The sequence below is a fragment of the Vanellus vanellus genome (assembly GCF_965231255.1).
Source record: "Vanellus vanellus genome assembly, chromosome: 6".
In the NCBI taxonomy this organism is placed as follows: domain Eukaryota; kingdom Metazoa; phylum Chordata; class Aves; order Charadriiformes; family Charadriidae; genus Vanellus; species Vanellus vanellus.
This window is the reverse complement of record NC_138911.1, coordinates 42,891,417-42,908,746: the sequence shown is the minus strand read 5'-3', so window position 1 is coordinate 42,908,746 and position 17,330 is coordinate 42,891,417. Positions and strand designations below refer to the sequence as shown.

At 40.3% G+C, this 17,330-nt stretch overlaps 1 protein-coding gene across 6 annotated transcripts in view; it reads right to left on the bottom strand.

Annotated features, from left to right (window-relative positions):
- Window positions 1-242: 242 nt before the first annotated feature.
- Window positions 243-17,330, bottom strand: part of NPAS3 (neuronal PAS domain protein 3) — a gene marked incomplete at its 3' end in the record, with an annotated part of 622,106 nt that continues 605,018 nt past the window's right edge. For 5 of the 6 annotated variants that reach the window (XM_082485382.1, XM_082485383.1, XM_082485384.1 and 2 more), the window contains 3 exons: window positions 9,022-9,169; window positions 5,770-5,897; window positions 243-1,552 (listed from right to left, as the gene is read on the bottom strand). In XM_082485382.1, coding sequence (XP_082341508.1) covers window positions 243-1,552; window positions 5,770-5,897; window positions 9,022-9,169 — 1,586 coding nt within the window. The remainder of the gene's footprint in view (window positions 1,553-5,769; window positions 5,898-9,021; window positions 9,170-17,330) is intronic. The other variant, XM_082485386.1, reaches the window with a different exon arrangement.

Sequence of the window (17,330 nt, the reverse complement as noted above, 5' to 3'; positions counted from 1 at the left end):
CACACATCTTAGAAGAAGACAAAATGGCAGGCAACTGGTACTTCGACTCTCTGAAGGCAAAAATAAAAAAATATCTTTACATTAAAGAATAAGTCAAGTTAAAGAGAAAGGGAATGAAATGGGAGATCGTATTGAGAGAATAAGCTGACCTGCTCAAATTCAAAGTGCTAGAATTAAAGGTCTAAATTAAAACATAGTCTATGCCTCAGAGTATAACACTGAACACAGTATGTGGTCATATTTCAATCCTCTTTCCGTTCCAGAGTCTGTGTAGTGTGAATGCCATTGCTGTACACAGGAAATGGAAGAGTGGAAAAAAGTCCTTCGGCAGTTGTGAACACATTCCCTGCAGGCATTTGGGTCAGACTGGCCCCGCTCACAGCACTTCCAAACGGTCCCGACATATTGAGTCGGTGAACGTGGTGGTAGAGCATTTCCATCGGTGTTTTAGGATCCAGCCCAAAGCTGGGGCTGTTAACATCAACAAAGTTAACAGCGTGGGTGTTGGGGAGGAGGTTGCCCTGCATGGCTAAAGTAACTTCAGCTGGAGCATACCGAATAGTGCCAGTGGTGTAGACCCTCTGAGCAGCAGTGCTGGTCGCAGCAAGGGTTCCCGTTACCCTGTGAACCAAAGGAAGCACCACATTGCCTGCTTGTAACCTCTGAAGGGCTTCCAGATCCCCAGTGTACAACAAAGAGTTGGACGTTGTGGGACCTCCTGGATGTTTGTCCCGTGGAGATGCTGAAAGCGGGGGTGACAAAGGGTCAGAGGACACAGGAGCCAAGGCCGAGTTGGATGAGGTGCTGAACTGAGTTTTACGGCTGGCAGTATTTTCAGTCCCTGGTGGGGTGAGAACGGAGTCTGGAATGGAGACATGTAAACTACTGCTGGCTTGGGGGGAAGGGAAGTGCTCGGAGCTGGGGGGCTTGGTCATACTGTAGGGTGATTCATTCCTTGAGATTTCCCTGTTGGGTGGGTAATTCCAAATACTGCTATCATTATCAAAATTGATAGGTTCTGAGATTTCTGTTTTAATTTTGAGCACTGAGGCACTGTTTGGCGACGAGAGCAGCTGGGGCTGGTCCACCAAAGCTGAGTCAAGTCCATTTGGACTTGAGGTGCTTGACAGCCTTCTCCGGGTCATGCTGCCTCCCTTTTGCTTTTTTCTCCTCTTCTTCCTCTTTTGATGTTTGCTGGAAGACTGGGCATTTACTTCCCCTGCACTGTCTGAGTCCTTGGCACTGTCCGAGGTCAGTGATTCACAGTTCTGCAACCGCAAGTCCGACTCACTCTCAACATAGCGCTCCACCTTGATCTGCATAGAGCCAAGAGTGCCAAAACTGTCCTCAGGGGCCTTTTGATTCTCGAAGTCAGAGTTTTCAAAGCTGTCATCACTGTCCCTGCTGTCCTGGTTGCTGGAGCTGTTCCCGTCATCATTACAGTTCATTTCGTTATCCGACTGATTTCCTGACTTTTTCCTATCGGATTCAGGGTCTTCACTGTTTTCTGACTGGTTTCCTTTCTCATCTGACTTTGAGTTCTCATTGTCCTCTGGAGCAAAAGGAAAGTGAAACAAACCGTTAGCAACAGGAACATAATATTATAACCCAAGTCCAGATTTCTACCTACCAATGAGATTTGATTGCTGTAAATGTTTTTGGCAAAAGGCGTTCTTTTCTGTAGCACCACAACTTTTTGCAATTTTGTTTTGGGAGAGTTTCGATCACCATGGATCTCCCTGACTCAGGACTGTTAGTGCACTAAAAGCCAATGCCATATGGCCTGCATCTTGACCGAGGGGGGGCCTTTTCATCTGCTTGCTGGACAAGAACCATTTTGACAACTGTGAGCACAACAGCATTGTAGCTGTGTCATCCAAAGAGGAGTCAGCGAACAATCCCATTATGACTGTTATGTTCTGGTGATTGTTCTTTCACATCCGTGTTCTCCTACAGTGGGCAAGCATCCAGGTGTAGTGCTATTTACTAATGAAGACTCTAGTCCTCTCATCTCATTTTCCTCTCACCATTGCCGCTTTTGAAGTGGCATAGTGTCTCTGACTTCAGTGGAATTACTGCCGATTTCCTCCCATGTCAGAGGAGACGTAGGTCATACAGGTATAAATCTGAATGAATAAACCAGTTATAACAATTTTGTTACGTTGCTAGACTGTCTTCTCATATTTCCCTGAAGGGCAACAAACAATATAAAAAAAAAAACACAATAGAAAAAAATCAGGCAGTGAATTAAACTCTTGACTGATCCAAATCATCTAAGGGCCATTGAAATAGCCCAGCTACGGCACTGAGAAGCTGTCACTCTTCTTGTCTGAATTAATTTAGTTGTGGCTTAGATTTTTACCTAATTCTAATACAGATGAGATAAACACTCTAGCCATGGACTCAGGCAGCCAAAGCAGCTTTGAGAATGAATACTCTCCATCATCGTACTATGTTTGAAGGGGTCATGGAAGGCTTCAGAGAGACCCTGTCTTTTACAGACCAGCCAGAAATCTTTTGTTGTGAAATAAAAGATGTTTTTTCACTCATCAGAGCCAAGTACTACTCCTTTTCAATGTACTCATTTTAAGGGGAGAGAGGAAGGCCCAGTTTTCCTCTAAAGATTGGCTACTCCTGGAGCCATGTCAATACCAAACAGTTTCCCAGAAGTGCTGGAGAAGGTGGGCTTGACAGGGAAGCTGCCTGAGGATTCAGGGCAATGCACTTCAAGTCACTTAATGGGACTTTTGCTTGAGTCACCAGCAGCAGAGAGACCCTCCCTTTTGAAAAGTAAACCCCACAGAAGAAAAAGTAACAGCCACAGCCCCCTAAATCTCATCCAGCTTTTTGTTCCACCCAGGGCTGAGTTTCTCATACATTTTTTTTTTCCTTTTCTTGAAGATGCTTTCTTTTAAGGCCATGATTTCTAGCTAATCAAGAGTGGGCTTAGGGTGAGGTAGTCTAAAGCTGCACAAAACTTGCCTGGGATTTTATCAGAGCTTGAACTGAATATGTTGGTTTCATCCTAGATGCTGGTCTAATTTCAGGTCTTTTGGCATTTCTATTTAATTATTTTTTAAGAAACAACCCCTTGTCTCTGCTGTCTTCCAAGACTACCAGACACCTCCTTCTGGGATGCACACATCTGTCCACCTTTGAAGAATGCTCCCTTGCTCTGCATCAGCCTTAGGAGTCATGAATGCACATGTACTTCTCACCTAGAGAAACTTACAGTGCACATAGGAAATGCAAACTGTTCTCCACATGTGTGTTATTTGGCTATTTAGGCACATGACAGCATATAAGAAGCACTGGGAATGGGTGAACAGATGCCAAATGATGGTGAGCAACAAGCCTGTAGGTGTGCCTAATGTTGACTTCAACCATTAAACCAAGCTATCAAAGAAGAAAAAAATGAAGGCAAAAGGCTGACATCACTCCGATCTTCAAAAAAGGCAAGAAGGAGGACCCAGAGAACTACAGACAGTTAGTCTCACCTCTGTCCCTGGGAAAGTAATGGAGCGACTCATTCTGGATGTCATCTCCAAACACGTTGAGGAACAGGAAGTTATTGGAAGTGGTCAACATGGATTTACCAAGGGTAAATCATGCTTGACCAATCTGATAGCTTTCTATGATGTTATAATTGGTTGGCTGGATGAGGGGAGAGTCGTAGATCTCATCTACCTTGACTTTAGCAAGGCTTTTGACACTGTCTCCCATAACATCCTCATTAGGAAGCTGAGGAAGTATGGGCTAGATGAGGCGACAGCGAGGTGGATTGAGAGTTGGCTGTGGGACAGAACTGAGAGAGTTGTGATCAGCGGCACAGAGTCTAGTTGGAGGCCTGTAACCAGTGGTGTCCCCCAGGGGTCAATACTTGGTCCAAGTTTGTTTAATATATTCATTAATGACCTGGATAAGGGGACAGAGTGTATCCTCAGCAAGTTCGCTGATGATACCAAACTGGGTGGGGTGGCTGACACCCCAGAGGACCGTGCTGCCATCCAGCGTGACCTGGACAGGCTGGAGAGCTGGGCAGAGAAGAACCTAATGAGGTTCAACAAAAGCAAGTGCAAGGTCCTCCACCTGGGGAGGAAGAATGCTAGGCACCAGTACAGGTTAGGGGCGGATCTGCTGGGAAGTAGCTTGGAGGAGAAGGATCTGGGGGTTGTGGTAGACAGTAAATTATCCATGACCCAGCAATGTGCCCTTGTTGCCAAAAAGGCCAATGGAATCCTGGGCTGCATAGGGAAGAGTGTGGCCAGTAGGTCGAGGGAGGTCATTCTCCCCCTCTACTCTGCACTGGTGAGGCCACAACTGGAATACTGTGTCCAGTTTTGGGCTCCCCAGTTCAAGAGGGACAGGGAACTGCTGGAGCGAGTCCAGCGAAGGGCAACTAAGATGATTAAGGGCTTGGAGCACCTCCCTTATGAGGAAAGGCTGAGAGAGCTGGGACTCTTTAGCCTGGAGAAGAGAAGGCTGAGGGGAGACTTTATTATGGCATACAAGTATCTAAAGGGTGGGTTGAAGGAGGATGGAGCCAGGCTCTTTTCGATGGTTCCAAGTGACAGGACGAGGGGTAATGGGCACAAGTTAGAACACAGGAAGTTCCGTTCAAATACACGGAAAAACTTCTTTACGGTGAGGGTGACAGAGCACTGGCACAGGCTGCCCAGGGAGGTTGTGGAGTCCCCTTCTCTGGAGATTTTCAAGACCCGCCTGGATGCAGTCCTGAGTAATGTGCTCGAGGCAATCCTGCTTTAGCAGGGGCGTTGGACTAGATGATCTCTAGAGGTCCCTTCCAACTCTGAAAACTCCGTGATTCCGTGAAAAGATCAAAGGGAATAGCCATATAATATAATATAACATTAAGGCCTGATCCTCTTGCTTTTGCTTGATTTATGTCACTATGATCCATTTTCTCCAGATTTTTTTGGTTGTTATCATAGACATGAGAAAAAAATCGTGTATCTATCTATCTATATATATCTCGCATACTACAGCAGAGTAACATCCTTAGTTCTTGGGCCACAGGAAACCATGCTCCTTTCAAAGCCAGATGATCTGTACCTGTACCTAGGTAACCACTTTCAAAACTGATGGGGAATGTGTGAACCATCTGAGCACTGGACCATCTGCAGGACTAATTTACACATTGAGTTTGACAACTACGTTTAGCTTTTAAAAAACAGCTGAAGTCCCAGTCTTAAAGAACTTAGAAACAAGTGCTTGAACTCATACCTTCTAATAAAATATAATTCTTTTAACCCAAGAAAACCCTCAAATTTTGCAATCTTCACTGCCCCCTAGCGAGACTCTTCAAAAATGTATTTGTACCGGAAAAAGGGTCATAAAAGATTGACAGTAGGGACTTATCTTCAGAACGCACGCCTACTTTGGAAAGATAACAACAAGAATTACAATTACAATCAACAGTCACAATCCCAGGTCTTCTCCATAAGGCACAGTACCTGCTCATGAAGCTTAGCTGGGAAATCAAATATTTAATTCAATGCAATGTAGGCAAGGATGCATGCACAGAGTGAAGAGAAATACTGAGGAAATGGAGATACTGTGGAAATGCTGAGGTCATGAAAAGATTTTGCTAGTATTTTTCAATTTAACTTTACAGGATTTTTTTGATTTTGGGTTGTGGTTATTTTTTTTTTTTTGTTATAATGGAACAATCCTTGAGGAGTAAAAGCAACTGGAATGCCAACCACATGGCTCTCATGATATGGACCTTTTGTGGGTGTAAAGGTACACCATGTGTGTTACCTGAGTTGTCCTTTGAGTCCGATTCAGAGTCAGAGGTCTCCGAGGATTCTGAGGTTTTCTCTGGCAGATGAGGAAGTTGTGCAATATCCATTGGAGTGTCCTTGTACTCTGGGTTACTGAAGAAGTGACAGCAAATATAAACACAATTGGATGATTTGCAGTTTCATGGGTTTTCCCTCTTTCATATCAAAGTTCAGGAACAAAGAACATAAATAGGAAGAATAGCAGAGCAAACACAGAAACATACATTTTTGGCTCCTCAGAGCTTCACAGCAGGGATTTTATGAAGGTTTATTTTAATGCTGCTGTCAAATACTTATATTGACCAGGTACTAAAACTCGTTTGATTCTAGTGAAGTTTTAGAGCTATCAAAGCGTTCTTACGGAAGTGGGACACCATGGCTTGTGCAATATCTAACAGTAAAGCTACACTGTGTAATCATCCAACAACAAAATATCTCGATTTCGATCCCATTACTGTGCCTGGAAGGACAGAGAGGGTGTTTTAACTTTTCCAATCTGTTTCTCTCCCACCGGCAATGTCTATTAGAGTTATCTCTGTAACAATGTTCTCTATCAACCTTGCTGGAGCCCTTTCAATACCTGTTTTTCTCAGCATTCCTGTTTTCCACACTTTAATCAAGCAGACCATACATAAGGTTAGTAAGAAGGCGCTCAGTTAGGGCTAGAGAAAATGACCACTGCTTAAAAGACTTTGGCCCAAAATAGATAAAAAGGGTTATGTATTTTTTAAACACTGCACACGTGCATCCACATCACCAAGAAACCAAAAGCAACCACTCTAACTATATGACAGATGCACATGTGCATGTTAAGATGCATATGTTAGGGATAAAGAACTGTCAACACACCCATTATAATCATATCTTCATCTGCTCATGTGGTGCTCACCTGTGACTTGTTAGCAATGAACATGACTGCAATGTAAAAAAGCTACACTACCAGAGAAACTGAAAAAAAAAACCACCCCAAGCCGATGTTTTTTCTTGGTTTGTACCTTTCAAAATGTGTTCCTTTCCCAAATCTGTGCAAAGGCAGGGAAACAGAAACAGCTAGACATAAGTGGCATAGGAATGTTGAAAATAAACAAAGTCTTTAATCGTTTTTGAATAGGTGAGCATTTCTATGCAGTTCAAATTCCAGCCTGGTGATAGACCAGAAAATCCACAGTCCTGCATAGAACAATATGAGGCAGCACTGGGGGTGACTGACACACTATCACAATGACAGTGTGCCCATATTCAGCCTATTACAGGGTACTGTGAAAATTCAGAGTTCACACAGTTCACTTTGAAATGCCATTCTTATGATTATCATCTTTATGGTTTTGTCCTGATAAAGTGACTTTATTCTGTTGCACCCCAGCACAGTCCCGAAATTTGCCCCTTCCAAGCAAAAGATGTTTGAGGGCTTTCACACTGTGAATAACAAGTTGCTAGAACAAGAACAGCATTAATCCTCCCTGTCACTATAATTAGTCTATCCTTTTACAGACAGCTGAATCATACTTTCTAATGCATGGAAATGTATACAGACCAGTACTCCTGCTAAGAGTAGACCTAATTATGCCTTGATCTGTCATTAAAATATTATTTGGACATTTGGATCTTTCATGGATTCCAGTACTAGGAAAAATCTAAATTAAAAATACAAATTCAGTGGAGAAGTTAATCTTTCTCTAACAGACCAGTGAAGGGAATGCAGCAGAAAAATCAAGTTCTGGGAGTAGACTTGGGGAAGACCACATTGCTTTTCTTTTTTTCTTAGGTATATTCTCTTGGTAGAAAGAATAATTTTGTGGGACGTTTGTGGACTAGGTTCACCTATTTTCTGGAAAGCGGCAAAGGGGACAGAGGCAACTGTTCATAATTCTTATGCACCACTTTTCCAGCTAGTATATGAGCACATTTCTGGACACTTTGAAGTCCTGTTAGGACTGGGGCAGTGAAGCTGTACTTCCAGTTCAGAATTGGCCGACAAGCCCTCTTGAAATGCTGCATCCTGCCTTACTCTTTCAAAGAGAGACAAAATGTAGCTGGGTAAGGATATATTCAGAAATGCCCGTGCTCAATCATAGCAGGACAGAAACATGCAAGCCCCAATGAACACTCCACTGCTGTGGAAGGTTTCCCGCAGTATCCCTCAATGCTCTCCTGCCAGGGGTTGCTTCCTCCTCTTCCCCAAAAGGGGAATCAAAAGTATTTCAACATGCAAGTTTACGCAGGCACCGTTTCTTCAGGGCTTGCTGGACTTGGCATAATAAGTCACAATCTAACCCCTCGACATCACTTTGAACTCTCATGGCATCAAAGGGAATGTAACAAACCATGACAAGCAACTTGAAAGGAGAACAGGCCAGAAAATGACAATTGCATTTCATGACAATCTCAAGGTTTCAAATTTTATTTGTTTGTTTGTTCTGCTCTGGAATGAAACAGAAAATCGCCCATCTTATTGAACATTTTCACAAAACAGAATGTGTTGAAAGGTATTTTCAGATGAGAAAGGTCAGGTTTATAATTCACTGTCTCTCAGTGACTGTTGGTCTTCCCCTGAGCTCAGAAACCAGTCCTTTAAAAATACTAACGCTTTGCTAAAACGGAATTTCTCAGCCTTTCATTCAAGATACTACTATTATTTCCATTTACAATAGTTCTAATAGTTTAAACCAGTTTTAATTGCTACTTTTATTTTTAAATCCCATTTTGCATTTTTCAGTGTCAATACTGTCTGATGGTTACAGGAGCAGCGTACTAGTTCAAGGCTTTTCTCCTGAGAAAATTCCTCTCTCTGGAGTGAACTGGCAAACACCTTTCAGAGAGACCTTTTTGTCGCATTCCAGAAGCTTGCTTCCATGCATTTTCAATAACCAAATAAACCAGTGCCCAACACTTCACACCAGGTTATATAACACAACTACTGAAACTTGGTGTGGATCATTTTGATCTTTGAGCTCAGGTTGAGTAGATTTCAGGGTAGTGGAGGCAAGCAATAAAATGGCTGAGGGTTTATTTGAAGACTGAGGCAGCATAATTCAAGAATATTCCAGTGTACTGAGACATGACAGATGCCTCAATAAATATAACCAAATGGCACTGTTTTTGAGTTCTTCTCCTTAACTTTTTCCAGTAGGCAATTGTTTTTTCCCTAAAGCTCTCACCAACAGAGAGAAGCAACAGAGACAGCAGTTCAAGTGAGAGAAGTGACTGGAAGACCTACCTAAGAAGGTAATTGACCCAGATGATATTCTTCTCACTTGCGTTCTTGGCGTTGACAGCTATGGTTGCGCTAGACTGTATCCAGATATAGCCTCCGTTCTTCTGCATCCAGCGGTAATACTTTGTTACACATTGACCCTTATTCAGCACTGGCAAAAAATACAAACAAAATCGAAGCATGATACAGTGCATTTTAGAACTGCGGTAAAATGATCTTCATTGTACAACACACCACAAGTATAAGCAGAGGATACTTGACTTTCTTTAGGTTTGATGCGACATGCCAGTGAGATGACGAACAGGATCTGAAGTTCAGCATAACTAGCTGTATGTTTTACAAGTTTTTAAAGTATAATTTTAATCTGTTTTTGGAAACTCTAGCGGAAGAAGAAAAGTAAAAAGAACTACAAATCTCTTTGGTTCACAGAATACTTATTGCTGTGTGGACATTTTCAATGCACTCAATGTCAAACTGTAAAAAAAAGAAAAGGAAAAAAAGAGGCAAATTTATATGTGATTTATTCATAGCTCCTAGGTAGACCTCTTTGAGATTCTGGATATTTGAAAGGTTTGGGAAGATACTCTACCCCTGCTGCTTTGATCATTTCTCCTTATTGCAGGCGATATCAACCACTGAACTTATACATCTGTTTCTTTGATCTTGTCAAACAGAATTTACAGTTCTCAGATGAACCAAATCTCCACTGGTCAGTGGGGGGAAGGTCTTGGGAGAATTTACTTTCTAGCAGAGAAAAGTAAATCCACCAACAGACTGAGAAAGAGGCCTAAGGGAGGCACAGAATGGCTTGGATAGAGCCAAAGAGTGACAGCTCTCTCCGATGTTTGAAATATGCTAGGAAACAGAAACAAGTAAAAGCAATCAGTAATGTGAAACGGTGTTATTAAATGCTCGCAGCAAGAAGGCTTAAAAATACAGATGTTTAAAGTAATATTTCAGCCAAAATATTGCCAAGTTGAAGGGAATTTGGCTTGTATCTGAGGCTTCAGTGTCAGGAGAAGGGGACGAAATGCAAATCTTTCAGTGGAAGGGAGCAGCATGGTTTTAAAGAAAACCTGAACTACACAAAATCGGGTACTATTGTTACTGGAGCACTTACTATCCTCTGCACTTCTCACTAATCCCATAAAGCTTTGTGCACTAGAGGGCAGTGTGCATTCATATACACCTTCTGCTTTTGTCATGTCCTTGTCTCCGTCTGCTAAAATGAAAAACCTCTAACTGCTGTAATAAATTTGGCTAAATTAGCTGCTAAATGGTTATCTCAAGTAATATGTATTTGCATTAATCATCTTGCTCTAAACCAGAACAAGCCAGAGTCCTAAAGACGTAGTAAATTCATATTGTCCATTTAATTACGGCTAATAAGTGCTTCATATACAATAGTTTCATGAAGTACATTCTGATTTTTTTTTGTAGAGGGAAAAGAAAAAAGTCACTTTGGAAAAGAATAAGTATTTAAGGCAGTTAAAGTTCCTACCATAAATGTGACAAACGACACTTTGGAGCTTTCAAGTTAACCAAATGTCTATACCCCTAATTATACATATGAATGTATCTATATCTAAATCCGTGTACAACAGATATCTGCAGAAAAAGATATTTACAAAGGCAGCCATACAAACACAGATGCTTTCTTACCTTGGAGGAATCCCCCAATACCCACTCCAATTTTTTAAATACTGAATAAAAAAATGCATGTAAAAACGTGCAATGTAAAGTGAATACAAAGCGCAATTTAGGTTCAGCTGCAATATGAACAAATATTTGTGATCTGGGTCCTGTTGTTTTTCAGCAATCTCTAGTTAACTAGGTTTGTTTCTAGCAGAGATCCATAAGTTTCCCTAAATTTTTACTTTTGTATTCCAAGCTCTAACTATTCTGCTATGATAACTCATTGGCTTCAAAACCTCATTATACAGCAGAATAAAGATAAAATATGAACAGCAGCATTTCTGTCAAACCAATGTTGTATGCCACTTTAGAAAACAATCTCACATAAATTAGCCGAACTTTATCAGTTATGAAGAATAAGGGAAGAAAAATGCTGCTGCAAGTTTTGATTATGGTAGACTTTTCCATTTCGGTAAAATAGGACATTCAAAATACTCCGCTTACAGCTGACAGTTAAACTGATATGCCTGGACGTCTGGAGTGATATTGGCTCCTTTCTGGAAACCCGAACACCCACAGGTTTGTGCAGAAACTAGTAAAATCTGTCTGCACTTGTATCTACTAAATATACTGTCATCTTCTTTCTAACGGTTTTTATCTGAAGACATTACCATGCTATACAAACACCAAAGGATGAATTCTCACCGCTGCCCACACGCATATTCGGAAGTCAAGGTACCAGGTGAGTCAGTAGCTAGTGATGAAGAGCACACTGCAATTCTGCATTGTGATGGCTATGAGGAGCCAGACCCTCCAGCTCTTTCAGTCCATTTCATCCTAGACAAGTTCTTCCTCCCAGCACCTTTTCTATTGAATGTTGCACCACTGGAAAAGTCTATGTGATGAGCTGAGAAGAGCATTAATTTCAAAACTATAGAATAAAGGGTGAAATTAAAACCTGATAAGTTATTTCTGAAGGGAAAGGTGCTTGCTGTTTCAAGAAAGAGAATTCGGTGCCTCAGAGTCACATACAAACCATCTACAGTCAGTTCAGGCTCTCAAATTACTATACATCCAAAGAATATTTGAAATACTGTCTTGAAAATGAGCTTTCCATGAAGTTCATCTACCTGCAAATTCCTACTCCCTATTTGGCCGGCCCAGATATATTACCACATACACAGGATTTTACTTCCTGCATCTGTCTAAAGCACGTTTCATATGAGAGATTTGTGGACTGCACTCTGAAGGAAGTCCCACGATTCAATATAAAAATTCTCTCTGTAAAGAGATTCTCCGGCAGACCAGCTGTGCTGTGCTGTGCTGCTAAATCTGGTTCTCACATCCTTTGAGAGCGAACTAGGCACCTCCAAGCCAATTCTGAAAGCTCATACTATAGCTTGGGAAGAAATTTCTCAATGTGATACAAGAAAGCATGAAAAAAATTTGAAATGTTTTCTAATTTACAGTGGTTTTTAACTGTTAACATTGCCATGCTGAAACTTAGAAATTAGGTGAGAATTTTGAGAAAACAAGCAACTAGAAGGACACATCAGGAAGGGAAATCTCTCTGGTTTATTGATAACCTAGTGTTACCGCGTAAAACCCAGATTCATTTTGAGGTTCTTCAGTTTGCAGGTACAGGGAGTCCATTAATAAAGTTACTGATTTTGAGAAGAAGTGAAAGTAAAGAATTAGTCCACCCTAAGCTCTGTTTGTGAAGTTACGTTTTGTTACTAGCAACAGACCATGCATTTCAGCTTAGCATAAACTTCTGAAAAAGTAATGCCCTGTGGACCACATATTGAATTTATTCAGACTGTACTTAAGGCAAATCCGTTACTGAGAATCAGTGTTCAGCTCCGTATTTTTGCATAGTGAGAAATGCAGAGTTTTAAATTTCTATTTGTATTATACATGGAGTATCCAGTCTGGCAGACAATGCAGTATGGGGGAAGGTGAGACTTGTGACCACATCAGTGGGATGGCTCGTGTGACTGAAATTACACAGGATTATGCAGGACAGGGTGTATCAGTCCATTTGTAAGAATAGCAGGGGAGGTGACCTCTCTTACAGGCTTAGTTTCTTCTGCTAACCAATGCATAAGTCTCCAAAATGTTAATGGGAGTTACACGTTTAAAAGAAAGACGGAAAAAAAAGGCCTTGTTACTAAGGCATATTGTGTGGAAATATAGAGAAATCTTTCTAACACTGGATTTCACCTTAATAGCTGTCAGGAACAACCTTTTCAGTGACTGTAACTGTAAACAGGAGAATGAAACAAATCTTAAATACAAAGAATAGGATGACAAATATAATTATATATATACACACACATATATAAGCCCTTTAATCAAAAGGAATAACTGAGGGTTAATGTTTTAAAACTGGTGACCTTTATGCTAGCTGCACAGATATATTCCCTAAAACAGTGCATGCTAAACTTCACCAAAATTTGCTGAAACGGTACTAGTTACTCGATTTGAATTCAGTGGTTAGCATGCAAGAAATGCACCGTATGTCATGCTAAGGACTAAAAAAAAACCCCTCACTTATTTCTCAAAGTATGAATATATTGCTATGTACACAGTTCCCAACAGAGGGATTTCAGTTTTCCTTGGTAGCTTTGCGCACAGCAATATTCTTGTAGCAGTGGAGTGAAGGGGGGGGGGGGAAGAAGAAACAGTTAGTGTTCTTTGCAGGAACCTATTTCTGTTAGAAAATCAAAATAAATCAGTACAAGTTTGTCTCCAGAAATATGGTTACAAAAAGAAAAAGAACATAGTTTCTTCCTGTAAGGCTGTTCTGAGAAATCAAAGCCAAAGCTTCTAAATAGTGAGTTGTGTTTTAAAAGAAGGAAGTAGCTTAATTCAGTTTGAAGAGGAGATGAAGAAATTGTGTATCAAAAGCAGTCTTTTAGCAAAGTCTCTTACAAAAGGACGTTTTACTCATGTGCATATGCATTTAAAAGCTACACTATATTGCGTATTCAGGTAAGTATTGAGTAAATAGGAAATGATGAGATCATCTTACATATTCACACAGCTTCACAAAGAGGCTCTTTATAATTGGTGAAAATATTGAGGTTACATCTGCTGTGCTATTCACCCTTCTCCTTGAAATACCTTTATCAATGACTGGATGGTATTGATACTGAATTCCCCTTGTGATAAACTTATAAGAATATTTTTAATTTACTGCATGAGGATGAAAATGCCATACTTAATACCATAGTCGGATACTTAGCTGCAGCCACAAGTACTCTTTCTACATTCACAAAACTGGCAGACGAAACATGAAAAGGAATACTGACTCTTTAATCTCCTCTTCTCCACCTAAGGCCCAAGGCAAGCTGACAGGGTAACTTCGTTCTGGAAACAGAAGGTTTTTTTATTTTTTTAATTCTGGATTACTTTTTCTTCTGCTTTTGAAAACTGCGGGCTATAGGGGAATGAACCTGGCATAGACTTAAAACAAGAACAAGTTTCTTTATCTGAAAAGTTACAGTCCTTGATGCTTACAGGAAGGTCATTTTCAAAACCCACAGGAAAAATAGCATCACAGCCAGAAAGAGTGCATTAAGTGCCTTATTTGGTTGTAACAGAGACAGTTTTTCATTTATAACAGCTCCGAGGATCAAGTGAGCCTTTGATGTTGTAAGGACTTTTCTATAGATTTTGCAATTAGTGAGTTAGATGTTTTAAATAGTAGGTATCCACAAATTGGATTTTAGCAATGAAAAAAAAGAACTACTGAGCAATATTTAGCAATCTTAAATGATGTTTGTTACCTAAACAGAATTAAGAGCGAGATGATAGGAGACTTGTAGACATGCTGTGAGCAAACGTGTGCCATTTATATAATTCTCCACAAACACTTCAATTTTGGATTCACCACATGGGTTGAGGTGAGGAGGAGGGGATGTAAGCCAGGACAGTGTGCAAATGCTTTCTCTACCCACCAGGCCAAAAGTGTGGCCTCCAGAGCAGATTGCTTGGGGAAGAACGCCACCTTCCCATCACAAAAGTCCCCATGGGTCACCTTGCTCCACCTCCTCTCATTGTAGACAATTGCTTATCAGCCCTGTGTGACTTACAGTATCTCAACAGAGTTCTCTTAAGAAACATAGAAAGATGATAACTGTTTAGTAAAATATGGGTTCTGTGAAAGTTGCATTTTACTCACACCATATGACAGCAGAAAGCCCGGAGTGCTGGACCGAGAACATCTTTTTTAGGTTTGGGTAGGATGCAGTATATTGTGTCAATAACACTGACTGAGACTTGGCTGCTATCGTGATATGAATATTAGAAAGTAATAATTGCTGGCTTCTAAACACAAAGTCATCTTTTCCAAAGTCAAGCAGGAAGTAGCAGGTCAGATTCATGAAAGCAAGCTGTGCTCATTGGTACCCAAACTCCCACCTAACTTCTTCATTCACCTGGGATAATTCTTTCAAACATATACAGTCACTCTGAAAATGCTAAGTGTGGCAACTGATTCATTGCTTACTTCTGCAATACGGAACACTGTTTAATCTTCCAGTGTAGGGATGTTATATACATAAATACCTGAAAAATTAGGCAAAAATAAGGATCCACAACCTTGCAGGAAAAAACTAAGAGGCCTTAATCAACCATTTAGAAAAACTGGAAAGGCTAAGAATCTTAAAAAACTAAGCAATGTTTTTCCTGCCTCACTTTGCAGAAAAGCAAATCTTAAAAGTGGTCTAAGTCAAACCGTTAAAAAAATGTGGATTCATATTAGGATTGAATTTGCAGCTCAAGGTCATCGCTTGCCAAATATAGTGAAAAAAGTCTTGCATGCTACATGTCCGGCTAGGGAAGAAAAGTAACTCTAAATAGTGAAAATAGTTTGGAAAACATTCATGGATTTTGTAACATATCCTAATCCCAGGACAGTGGTACTCCAGCACTCTGGAAATTCCTAGCCTCTCCTAGACATTCTGCCTTCACTTGATTGCCTTCATTTGATTCCAAATTATCTCAGATAAGGACCAGAAAGATATTTTGTTTAAAATCAACCTATGTTATCCGCACGAATATCAGTTCACAGCAGCAGTACAAATTTGTTAAAACCCAGCAAAAACAGAAAAAAAAAGTATTTCCCAGCACTAAGCACAAATCATCATCTCCTACTTGAACATCAGAGACACTTTTCTTCCCCTCTCCCTTTCACGGTGGTTACAACATACTGTTTGCCCACGGTCCATCATTTAAAATTACAATTTTATAATTATGCTTAACAATAACTATTAACAAGACTATGTAATGCTAGGTAGGATGTTTATTTTAAAACATTATGTAGGTATTGATCGAATGTAATGACAGAATTATAATATATAATTCAATGTGTCACTAGATGCACTCTTCCATGGAAGCTTACAGCATGCATAACAGAAAACTTATCTTTTGTTTCTATAGCTAAAAATGAGGTAAAGAAACTAAGTTTATTTAACGATAAACTGGATTGAAAAATGAACACTAGATTTGTCTACCTAGGATTCTCTAGGTTTTCTTCTCTCTTTCATAACTTTTCTGTTCCCTCACGATTTGTCTGTCTCCCCCTGACTTTCAAAACTTCAATCCTGCCACAAAGTGATATCCTTCTGCTAATATTGAAATGGTCGTTTAGAAACCCAAGCCCGCTTTGAACACCAACTTCAGACAGAACTTCCATTATCATTAATGAACTCTCTCTGTTCAAACTGGAGGGGAAAATGAAATCCCAGATCCCAATTTTGCCCTCAGCTACTAAAATGCGACATCAGAGGAGAAATTTGGCCCTGCTTGCTCAAGAAACTTAAATCTGTCCTCCATCTCTCCACTAATATTAATGTCCATCATATGACAACCTATGTAAGATTAATGACTTTAGAATGTAACCCTTTCCGTGTCAAATGTATCAGCAGACTACACACAACTATATCTCCTACACATAGGAAAAGAGACAGAAGTTTCATAGAAGCAATATTAATTTTCTTTTTGAATTTAATAGGTTAAAGACGGTCTGTTTCAAGGCACTGGATCCCTTTAAACATGTTTTCATTTCTGGGATGAGTCTCTGTTTGGGTAATTGGACTGAGTGAAATGAGTGCTTTTCTCAGCCTAATCTCTAGCAGAAAGGGATCCACAGCACAGTTTCATGGTGGTATGGCACAACTGAATGTTCAAACACCCTTCTAACCACCATAAAGATTCATCACTGTCTCACATTTGGCAGTAAACTACATTAGATATTTTTAAAGCATATTGTCCCTTTATACCAGATAACTTGTAAAAAGAAAAGGAAAATGAAACAACCTAAAACTTTCCACCTTTCTCTACAAGCCTCAAAAAGACAGCTTAGAACTAACAAAAAAAATCCCTTGTAAAATAAAAATAAAAGAACTGCTGAATAAGTACGTATCTTATGATTTTACAACCAATACCTAGCAATCTATGGACATTGGGTACAAAGGCTTCAGATGTTTGGCAGGACATTCCCAAAAGCCCACTGAGCCGAAGTCCTGGACACCAGCCCACTCGCGTTATAAGTTATCAGACATCAAAATCAACATTGATCCACCACTGGCCACATCACTCATGGATGGCTAAGCCACAAGTGATTTATGCAGGTTCTTTCAAGCGAGTGCTAATAAGACCTACTACCATGC